Genomic DNA, 12,513 nt, shown 5'->3' with positions numbered 1-12,513 from the left:
GATTCCCTTGATTGATTTCAATATTTAAAAATATTTGTCAACAACTTCAATGCCTTTTCAGCATCTTGAAATATAGTGTGCAAGGCAAATACGAAAGATGACAATATATTCTTGATAAGATAAAACATATGCTCAGTGAATGTGTAAAAAAAAAGTAAATCTTTATTTTTTTCCTGAAAAAAAAGAATTTTATTCAAATTCTTGCCAGTAGACAAATTATATTATCGCAATTATGTCAGCGTTTTAAAATCCGATTTTATATTCTTTCATCAATCAAGAATATGATGAATTAAATTCTCTTTTTTTTTCTTCTCATTACGTGCCTTCGATTTCATTTTCTGCAGTAACTCTTAGACTAAAATAGGACGATTTTTCAGATTAAAAACAAAAGAAAAACCTTAATTTTATAGTATCATATCAACATTAAGGTGATAAAATCATTATTAGTAAATACTGAGGTCCATTTACACATATAAAAATGCAAATATTACGTAGGGATTTTTGTCCTTTTTAGAAATGTAATTTTTTCTAATTTTAAAATTTAATTTATTAATTTTTTTACTCTCCGATTTACTTACGAAAATTGAAATTCTACAATTTCGAAAGAATTAAATTCTTTGAAAAGAATTTTGTAATTTTGGTCCATAAGAAAAAGATTTTTTGGAACATTTTATTTTTAAGAGGACAAAAAAATTATCATCAATAATAATGTTCCTAAACGGAGCACATTTGATTTATTCTCAAGAAAAACTGAGAACTTTGTAAGCGCTATCTGTGCACCAATTAAAATTATGCGAAATTTTTCATAAAAAAAAAATTATAATAATTAATAATAATATTAAATAAATCTCGAGAATAAAACGCAATACAAATAAGGATTCTTATATTATGAAAACAAAAAGGAATCTATAATTTTTTGGTAGAAATTTTAATCCTATATACATAATATAATGAGGAAAATTTTATTCCGCGATGGGAAATCGTGACAAAATTTTTATCAACAATAAAAATCGCGATTACTATCTAGATAATTTTATTCATATAAATAGAAACTCAAGTACGAGGGACTTTTCAGTATTTCGCCATTTCAAAGTCAAAAAAATAAATAAATAAAATATTGACAATTAAAGAAAAAATTCATTAATATTTAGTTAATAGATCGAGTACAAAAAAAAATCTTCTTTGACTATAGAAACATAATAGTTAATTATACATAGACAGATTTATTAGTGTTATTATCTAATTATCTCGAAACTTGTTATAATGATAATAAATAAGCTTTCAGCCTTATTAGGTTTTTATGCCTCATCGACATCGAAAGCAATATATAATTCTGGCGATTAAAAATCAAATGCTTAGTATGATTTTCGTATAATTGTCGACGGAAGATACTACCGCGAAGATTAGCGATAAAAGAATTTTTATTCTTATTTATTTTTTTTTTTAGTTGTCATGCCGTGATTCACGTATTGATTGTAATTAGCGAAACTTTATCATTAACATCTATTCAGAAGGCAATCTTTTCAAATAAACGCAAAAGATAATAAAAAAAACTTTGTCAGATTAGTAAAAAAGCTTAATACCAAGTTTTCGAAAAGCGTTCTATCTTCCGGAGTATTAAATAAATAGTCCTTTCCATACATTTATCGAAATATATTATAATAAAAAAAAATATATAATTTTCAAATGGCAGCAAAATTTCTCAATGAGAAATTAGAATTTTTCGATTTTTTAGAAGGTAAATGTTTTTTTTTTCAAGAAAAGAATTTTCTTTTTCTTTTAATTGTAAAATGAAAAGAAACATCTTTTCTCTATTTTTTAAAACGGTTTGAAATTGTTTACAATGCACTAATTTCTAAAGAAAGGACGAAAAATAAATTATTTTCTACGAGCTAATTACACTGCTGCCTCATTGAGGAATAAATTGTTTAATACATCTTTATAAATAATAATAGATCAAAGCCAATTGACTGCTTATTGTTATTTTTTTTTGTAATTGAGAAAAGAGAACCGCAAAAGATTTTTTATGAAAAAAAAAATTTAATTAGAAATACACGCGTCTCGCTTCGTAATTTAATTTACATTATCGGAAAATGTTAATTTCTCTTTGTATACTAATATTCTATGTAAATTAATAACAATTAAATTATTTGTTTTTAAAAATGTTTTGTTTAAAATAATTTAACTGTTATTAAATAAGTTAATCAATATTTCGTTACAATTATCAAAAATATGGAAATTTAAATAATTCATTCTTCTATTTGTAAGAAAGTCGAATTATCAAAATTCTTGAAGACGAATAAAAAAACGAAAAAGTTTAATAAAATGTTTAAACGAACAAATTTAAGGGACATTGCATTTCTCAGGTATACAATGAAAATAATTATATGCGAATGTCCAAATTTTAATGAATGTCACTTTAAATAGATTTATTGAAAAAACATATCTATATTATTTATTTTTGTTAAGTAAATATTATTTAATTAATGATAATAATTCTATTATTATTACTATTATTATTATTATTATTTTTATTATAATATATTAATTAATAAAATTAATATCGATATTAGTATAATTAATATCGATTATTAATAATAATAATGATAATAATTCTATTATTTATTAAAAATAAAATGATAGAATAATCATTATTGTTAAATATAATTGATTTAAATTTTCTTCAACATTTGTAAATTGTATATAATTCTTCAAAAATATTCGTTATTGTAATTTAATGTTAACTTGTTATTTATATTATTTGTTATATAGGAATAGTGTATTTGAATATTTATAGAAATTTTATCGCAAATTTTAAATATTAAATCAAACACGTTATTTGTTGTAATTTTGTTAAATTGTTATATGTATAGATATAAATCATTGTTCAATTGTTATATTTTTTAAATAGCGAGATTTGTGTGTTTCACGAAAAAAAAAATTTTCTGAATGCAAGAAAAAAAACGAAATATTGTAATATTGTTTTTTTTGTTTGCCACTGCAACAAATTTTCTTGTCACGATTTTAAAAAAAAGAGAAGTGATTATTATTGCCAATAGAAAGTTACTTTTCTACCGAAATTCGTATTTCTTATTTACATCTCTCTCTCTTTCCTCAAGAATAAATCCTTTCCTAGAAAATAAATTCTGATTTTTCATTAGACTTTTTTTATTTAGAAAACAAGCTTAACAAGATTCGTTGCTCATCTATTGAAATGTTTTCTCAAAAATAAATTCAGATTTTTCATTCACTTTTTTTTTGGTTTATTTATAGAAAAAAAGCCAAACAAAGATTCGTTGCGCGTCTATTAAAATGTCAGTTCTTTGCACATAAATATATAAATACATAATATCGCTTTCAATATAAAAAATTATCAACTATTAATTATCATTATGATTACTATTCTTATTATTAAAATTATTATTTCTTATTATTCTTGTTATTATAATTTTTAAGTATTATTATTATTAGTACAATGAAAAAGAATATTTAAAATCGTTTTTCCTTAAAGTTCAATTAATTTAGTATTTACTGAAAATTATTTAGCTAAAATATTAGCTAGTCAATTAGCTAAGAACATCAATTAATCTACCTAAATAGATAATTAAATAAATTATTATCAATTTATTTATTATTAAATTGATAATAATTATTATTGACTTGATGATAATAAATTTATCAATCGATCAAAATTTGCGAATTTTTTACTTTAAGGTAACAGAATTTAAAATAATTCCTTCTGTATTTATTAATAAATTACCTAGTAATTAATCTATTGATATTTCTTCATTGAAGAAAAAATAGATTTCTTTCATGCCTCATTAAAAGTTGCTATGTAAATCTTTCTTTCCCTCCAGCAACTCGTTAACAATTTTCCTTTCTTTACAACTTTTCTTTAAATCTCTTATTCCTTTTGTCTTCTACTTTTACGTAGATTTTTTTTTTGTAATTAAAATAATTAATTACAAATAACTTTTTTTTCCCATGAAAGATTTCAACTTGTGACCATGAAAAAATATGATTTTTCTTTTAATTATTGTCAATCGTCACACATTGGCCAATTGACAAAGAAGAATGTATTCAATTCTAAAAGAATGGCAATGACTAAATATATCGTATACATAACTAGACATGCCAGCCCTACTTTTTTATTTAATTTAAATCCGTAGTACGCGGTGACCGCGTAAAAACCTACGACACAAATTATTATTGCTAATACACTATAGGCGATGGCACCGCTTTGAATTTGTACATTTTTTCCACTTAATAATACTTTTATTGTCCAGGGCAGTCCCAGACAGAAAAGAATGTCCAGAGTATTTGCTCCTAGAGTATTACTCATTGCCATATCTCCATGATCTGATAAAAGAATAATTATTGAAAATGTAAAGAGAATTCTCATTTTACTCGAATTTTAATCTCTTATTTCAAAATGAATGAATAATAAATAATGAAATGAAATGAAATGATAAATAAATTAAAATTGTCTTCATAAAGCCATAATATTAATTAAATCGAAAATATTTTCAATTCAAAAAAGGAAAGAAAAATTAATTAAGTTGAAAAATTTAAATTCAACAATAATTTGCTTTCATTCATAAAACTTAAGGAATGCATTAACCATAATCAAATTTCAAAGAAAATGAGTCAATCTTGTTTTTTCAAGGTACGATAAAAAATGACAATGAGAAGGAAAAATATGTCTTATTCTGTAATTGCAAAACGTAATTTAAAAATAACATTCATTTAAACCTGTATCATTCGATCAAAGAAACGCGTAGATTTTTATCAAATTTTAAGATGATATCTCGAGAAATTTTGTAATATTGTTTACTCACTTCGCTTTGAGAGAATGACAATTGATACAAGTTCGGGCATATTTCCTCCAGCTGATAAAAATGTGATTCCCATAACGGAATCGGGAATTCCAAGTGTATCGCCAACGACGGTTGTCATCCAAGAAACTAAATATGAAGCGACAGCAATCCAAATGACACACATTATAAATGTACCAGGATACCAATTACGAAATCGATGATATCTCGTGTCGGGAATTGTTAAAAATAAAATAAATCTCAATGGCCATGTGAATAGAAACCAAAATTGTGCTAATGTTGAATTTCTCGGCCATGTGAATATAGTCTCTGTAAAATTAATTTTTCAATTTACTATTTAAATTAAAATTAAACTGAATGAGGAAAAAGCTTTTAATCTCAGGGCTGTTAAAAATTATCTAAAAATAAGTTTTGTTTAAAATTACTCACCGGGTTCAACGTATACTTCCAATGGTTCTTTTAAACTATGCGGAATTTCTCCATTCACGGCTGCTTTGAAATTTGCAGTTTTCACTAAACTATTTCTATATTCAATCACCAATTCGCCGTGAAAGAATGGTTTGTACGTTCCATGTGGCATAACGTCATGTTTCTTTTTATCTATACCTGCAAGAAGAAACAAAAATTAATTAGAGGAATGTTTGAAAAAATTTAATAAGGCACATCATTGTTTAGAAGAATAACCGAAATATTAAAAACATTTCATTGCTAATGTTTAAAAGCAAATGATTCATTAGCAGAGAATTTTATTTGACAAATTTACTAGAATTTATTTACTTATTAAATGAAAATAGATCTTAGCCCCCATTTTACACGAAATAAATTACTTATTTATTATTAATAATATCCCCTTGATAAGCAAGTGAAAAATTAGTAAAACTTTGAAAGATTTGTCAAGAAAAGAAGGAAAGAATTTTTTTTTATTTAAGAATAAATTTAAGAATAAAAAATTCTAGAAAAAAAAAATTTTTATTCGAAACTGAAAAAAAAGATTTAGACTTCGATTGCTTTGAAAATTTGATAGAAATACTCACTTTTATCACTTGAAAGTCTTGGTTTTTTGGCAAAACTTGTGAATAGTCGTGAGATTCTTCCGCTGAAGAATAAAATACTAAAGTAACCGGCAAACAATAATAAAAGTATTGACGCCTCATACCAAGTTACTACTCCATCCCACATGATAATTACCAAACAGCTCACGGAGATTATATAAATTATACAATCTCGTGTTAATATTCCCCATTTTAAGTGAATTGCCTGTAACAAAAAAAACACAGATTAATTTCACGTCAAATATACAAAAAAAGACGAAAGAAATGAATACGAAAAATTATTCAAAACTTGAGTAGTTTTATTAAGAAAGTATTTAAATAATTATTATTTATTTTTCCACAAGAAATTAAATTTTTTCAAATTTCAAACTTTCGGAAAATTTCATTATTTTTAAAAATTACAACTCCTATTGAAAATTTAATTATTTTCAACAATTTTTAACTAAAATTCTCCTCTAAATGAATTATTCCTAAATATTTTTATTAAAATTATTAAATCCTGATTTTCATTAATATTTTCAATAATTTTCCGACAGTTCTTCGAAAATCCAATTAATTGAAAAAAAAGAATTCTTTATAATAATTGTTACCTTCATGTTTTTTATTTCTTAAAACTTATTAAGGTATGTAATTCATTGAAAACATTAACTGAGAATATTAAAATTAATTGATTTTAAAAAAATTATAATAAAAAAACTTCTTCAAAATTAATTTTTTTCAATTAGAAAAAAAATTTTAAAAAAACGGAATTTAGTAATAATAAATAATTTAAATAATAAAAAATAATTGAATTTTTGGAAGATGTAAAAAAAGACAAGTTTTTGAAGTATAAAAATTCTTCAAACAATTATTCAACAATTATTAATTGTTCTCTACAAAATTTTAATAATAAATTCTAAAAAAATGTAGACTTATTAAAATATTTTAATCTAATTATTTCCTGTAAATATTTGAATTTTCAAAAATATATGTAATTTAAAATATTGATAATAATAGAATTTGAAGAAATTCTAAGAATTATCTTTTTAAAAAATATTTTAATATAATTTTTTGAAGCTAATTTTCATTTTTGGATATAATTTTCATTTAAAAGATTTTTTATTAAAAATTCGGAGAATTCAAATATTTTAAAAATTGTTAATAAATATTCTTCAAAATTTGATTTTCCAAAATTTTAATGAAATACTTGAAAAAATCAATTATTTTCAATAAAATTTTACAAAATTTCAATTATTTTTTAAAAAAAAAGTCGTATTTTTTGAAAATTGGTTGAAAAAGTAAAAAAAATGGTACGATCCGAAGACTGTAATTTTAATTAATCTTCTTATTCATATGAAAAGTAAAATCCTCTGCTTTTCATTTAGAAAAAAAAAATCTTTTTTTTTCGTAAAATAAAAAATTGACGTCAATAATTATAACGATATATGTAATAATCACTGTAAACAATTACGGTAGATTAAAAATTAATAATCGAAGGATATCTTGTGATTAAATTTAATCATTCTGCACTTTGTACATGTTTTTCGCGCTTTTTTTAAAAAAAGCTACCAATTTCAAAATTTTCTTAAATTTTCGAAGAAGCGTGTATAAATAAATAAATTATAATAAAGTTAATTATTATAAAGAATATTAAATAGAATATAGAATTATTATAAATATAGGGACAGAAAGAAAAACAAATGATGAAATAAAGAAAGAAAAAAAGAAAGAAAGGACGAGCGAAAGAAAGAAAAGAAGAATGAATAAAAGAATGAATGAAAGAAAGAAAAAAAGAAATAAAGAGAGAAAAAATAAGGAAAGAAAAAAAGAAAAAAGAAATAATTTGAAAAATAAAAATATTTGAAAAAAAATAAAAATTTAAAGGATAAATGAAAAAGAAAAAATTATCAACTATAAATAATTCACCTCGGCAGCTGATAAAGCTCCACAAGCCGGTGTAACAAAAGTATTGAAAACGGCACTTCCAACAACTGCGCCAGTTCCAAGATCAGATTCAGTTAAAAATGTCCCAACAACATTAACAAATAATTCCGGAAAACAACTTGCTGTTGCAAGAAATGTTGCTCCAGCAACATCGGCACTGATATTCAAATCAGCACAAATACAATCAAGAGCAGGCAGTAAATAATCATTGCAAATAAATGCTGTCAGTAGGAAACAATAGAATCCAAAAAATGCGTGCAAGATAACAGCTCCTTGTTGTCTTTCATATCGACTAAATAGATCATCAGGAAAATCATGAATCGATCGAACTGCACAAGACTCCTTATTATTTGTTTCATTGTCATTCGTCGGTGTTATTATTTTCAATGTTCCAATAGTCTCATTGAATAATGGCGAATTTCTCGTCTCATTAAAAAGTCCTTTCAGCGAAGAATCTAAGGAAAATTCAAATTGATTAATAAAAAATTTCCGTCTCATTTTCAAAAAGTCCCTGCAGCGAAAAATCTAAGAATAATTCTAATTAATTATAAAGGAATTCTTTTAAAATTGTAATAAAAATAATTAAAATCCTAAGAAGAATTTTATTATTTACGAAAATAATTAAATTCCTGGGAAGAATGTTATTATTTATGAAAATAATTAAATTCCTGGGAAGAATTTTATTAAAATTTTTGTAAGTAATTGAATTCTTTCAAGCAATTTAATTACGATTCTATTGAAAATAATCGAATTCTTGTAAACAAATTTTTGTTAAAATTTTTAAAAATAATTGAATTCTTTCGATGAAAATAAACTTATGATCCACAAATTTTTAACGTTCAAATGAATGAAATAATTCTTTATAAAAATATTCCCAGAAATTACTGTTTGCAGTAAAAATTAAAACCTGAAATTTTACGTTTAGAAACTTTATAATTAATTTTTTTTATAGTGAAGCAAAATTATTGTAATAATTATATTTAATTGAAGACATTATTGTCGAAAGAGTTGAAAAAATAATTTTTAAAAAATTTAAAACTAAAACTGAAATTTTAAAAAGAAAGAATTTAAAAAGAATTTAAAAAGTAAAAACAGAAATTTTGTATTTAGAAATTTGACAATTAATTTTTGTTTATATTGACAAAAGATTATTTGTATAAAAATTTAATTTGTGGAAGAAATAAATAAATTTCGAAAACAATAAAATTTCGTATATAAATTATTTTTTAAATTATTGATCAAGAAAATATATAAAAAATTTTAACAGAAAAAATATTTTTTTTTCGAAATTGTTGACAACATAAACGTTGTGAACTTGACAAAAACTTCCTTTTAAGTTTAATTCTTTTCCTTAAAATTTATTTCTAACAAAATTGAGAAAATACTTTTCCTTTTTCTTTGTCTGTGAAATAAATAGTTATTCCCGGTAAGAATTCTTTATCAAAATTACTTTGTAAATAAAGAGCGACTATACACATGGGAATTAAATGTAATTATTGAAATAATTTTCCGAACTTACCTTCATTGTGAGAAGAATTATTAATGCTCTTGACACTTGCGATTGAAATCAGCAAATAAATAATCGAATATCGACACAAGTAGAATTTTATTTCCATGACTTCACCGATAATTCATATGCACCTGAAACAAGTAATTTATTTTAATTTTCTCAAACTTTTCATAATCATGAATCACACACAGAGGAATTGATAAATCAACTTTCACTTTTTAAATATATATTTACACCTATTTATGCGTATATAATGAATTCACTGTGTCATTCACATTTTCATAAAAATATCAATAACAAAACATTAATGAAAAATAACAAAATAGAAAAAAATTATAATTTATTAATGTTTATTATTCATAGCTCCAAATAATCGGAAATAAAATGAGAGACAAATCATTTTCAAATTTATGTTAATTCGTTATTTGCCGAGTGTGATGTTTTAATATTTCAGAAAAATTTTCTACATTCTTCAAAATTATTTTCTGAAAATAATAATTATTTGAATATTTCATTTATTTAATAATTTGTTTCTTTTTTCATTGCTACTTTGCATCATTTGAAAAATATTTTCCCGCGATGAAAAGAAAAAATAATTTTCTGGAACTTTATTTACAAAAATGTATTTAAGATTTCTGAATGTAAAATTACTTCGTCTCATTATTACGTGTGATGAATTAATTTTACACTAAAATGTTATATAAGAATAGTAATAAATCATAAAAACTAATTCACTTTTCTGTTATCACTTGAAGACAAAATTTTTCATCAATTGAAACAGTATTAAAATTAATTTAATCGAAAGACTATTTTTCCAGTTAATTTAACTCTAGTTATTTCTTTTTTAACTCTTAATGAATATTGGACAAAAAGAATTTTTTCGAACTTATTCGTATAGTGCCTCGAAATCAACTGTCTTCCTTTGCTTGTTTGGAGACAAAATTTATTCGAAAGTATATGAGTGAAGTCATGCTTTTTCCACAGTTCAATTAACTATTTTAGTAACGCGATTTATTGGAAATTCCAAAGTTATTATTTATTGAAAATCTCCAAGATGTTCAAAAAATTAACAATAATTACAATAGTTTACATAATTTTTCAATTAACAAAGAATTGTCCATTTTTCAGTAGAAAATATTTTTTTTTTTAAGGAAAACGGAAAAATTTTTTTAATTTTCTATTTTAGAATAACAGGAAATTGCTTTTTTTCTTTTTTAACTTCTATTATCACTTTTAATGACTTCGTTTCCACCATTTACTACCATTAGAAATAGATAAGTGTCATTTCAATAAAACTAATAATTTAAAATAAAAAATGACTCTAAGACATAAAAAAAACGTGAGTAAAAAATTAACAATTAAAAGAAATTTCATTAACAAAAATTAATTATTCCTTAACAATGCTAATGTATCTTATCAGAATTTTTCTTTCTAACAAGAAATCACTCAACTGGGAATTTAGGTCATGATCAATGTAATAAAAGGTGAACTGATAATTTTTACTCTCTGTGTCAATAACTTAATTAATCTCTATTCACTCATTGAAGATTGTTTATAAATTCCGAAATATTATTAAAGAGCACACGAATTGTTTTTAAAAAATTATTCTTCATACTGAAAAAAAAACTCTTGACATTTGAAAGAAAAAATTATTCCGGTTTTTAAAAGTAAACAATAATTACGACAGTAATTATGATAATAATAAAATTTGAATAGATAACAAATGTTATTGTTCTACATTTTTTTCATAAAAAAAAGAAAAAATAAATCATAATAAAAAAAAAAGTTTTAAGGAACTATTTCATTAACTTGGAACGAATTGAAAATATATTTTCAGTGCACTGACAATTAAAAAAAAATAATAGAAAAAGAAAAAAGTTACCTAAATGAAAATTTATTTACCAACATAATTTGCATACTGCAATAAATTAGATTCGATTTTTTAAAATAAAACAATAGATTAACGGATAAATTTTAATACCATTGAGAGAGAGAGTTGGCTTTTCTTTTTTTTTCCTAAAAATAGTAAAACAAAACTAGAAACTTAAATTTTTTTTTAAATCTACTTGAACTTATAATATTGCGTGACATTTATAAGGCACAACGATAAAAAAAGGCAGCCAATCCACGAGATTTATAACTAAGGAAGATACGCGATGAACTGCCCTCCCCGTCAAATTAATCCTAGCTGATTCAGATAAATATTACTGATTACTCCCTTCCACTAAAATTGTATATATAATTCAAGACATATGTTTTATCAGTTATCGCACTTGCTATAGGGAATAAATTCAGGGAACGATATTTTGTATTGTTCAACAAATGATGATGATGATAATAATCACATAAGATTATTGAGATTTGTTTTTAAATGCAATTAATTCATATTTTAATACCTACAATTGACTTCCAATTTTCTAATTTTAACTGTATATATCGATTTCCTTTTTTATTAACAAGTAATTAACTTCATTGTAATGTACTACTGTTATTGTTTACAGATCTTTATCAATTTTAGTTTTTACTTCCTCAATCAATTATTTTATTATTTATTTATTTTACTTACTTTATTATTATTCATAATTTATCGTATTTTTAATAATTTTATTATAGTAATGGAATTTTTATCTATTTTATACATTTTCTCCCTTAAAAAACATTTTTCGGTTTTCAGGCTTCGCACTTGGTAATTAATTTTAAAAAAGTACCTTTATAAATGAAAAAAAGTTGTAAAATAGTAGATATCGAAAAATTAAATTTGATGACTAAAAAAATGGTTTCAATCGTTTCCAGTTGATTGACAAAAATCACCTGTACTTCCCTGACATTTTCCTGATTTCTAACATAAATATCCACTTTTTTTTCCTGGTAATAATTTCAATTCTAAATTTTTGTAATATTCAATTACTTTTCCAAATTTTTAGTTAGAATTCTACAATAAATATTTAAATATTATTACAATTTTACAACAATTGAAATATTGAAAGATTTCAATTTAAAAAACTTTTGAAATTAATTTTAAAAATTCATAATTATTAGGAATTTATTTCAAATTTTAATTAACATTCATTTTGAAATCAATTCGTATTTGAACGTTCTAAGAGAATTCAATTATTTAAATACAGAAATAAATAATTGACAAAATAATTGATAATTCTTTGAAATTGAATTCTTATAAAATAATTGAAATTCT

At 22.8% G+C, this 12,513-nt stretch overlaps 1 protein-coding gene across 2 annotated transcripts; it reads right to left on the bottom strand.

Moving 5' to 3' along the window:
• Window positions 1–2,831: 2,831 nt before the first annotated feature.
• Window positions 2,832–11,603, bottom strand: LOC122499495 (sodium/potassium/calcium exchanger 4-like). Of its 2 annotated transcripts, none has more exons than XM_043607881.1 (7): window positions 10,056–10,219; window positions 9,330–9,451; window positions 7,793–8,265; window positions 5,870–6,092; window positions 5,265–5,441; window positions 4,839–5,144; window positions 2,832–4,359 (listed from the first exon to the last, which is right to left on the bottom strand). In XM_043607881.1, the coding sequence occupies exons 2-7, from the start codon at window positions 9,424–9,426 to the stop codon at window positions 4,040–4,042; spliced, it is 1,596 nt and encodes a 531-aa protein (XP_043463816.1). In that variant the 5' UTR covers window positions 9,427–9,451; window positions 10,056–10,219; the 3' UTR covers window positions 2,832–4,039. The 2 variants fall into 2 exon arrangements, with proteins under 2 accessions (XP_043463816.1, XP_043463815.1); XM_043607880.1 differs by lacking the exon at window positions 10,056–10,219 and adding an exon at window positions 11,302–11,603 and having other exon boundaries at window positions 2,833–4,359.
• Between the last annotated feature and the right edge of the window lie 910 nt (window positions 11,604–12,513).

Source organism: Leptopilina heterotoma, unplaced genomic scaffold (assembly GCF_015476425.1).
Source record: "Leptopilina heterotoma isolate Lh14 unplaced genomic scaffold, ASM1547642v1 Lhet_169, whole genome shotgun sequence".
NCBI classification, from domain to species: Eukaryota; Metazoa; Arthropoda; class Insecta; order Hymenoptera; family Figitidae; genus Leptopilina; species Leptopilina heterotoma.
This window is presented reverse-complemented; position numbering and strand designations above follow the sequence as displayed.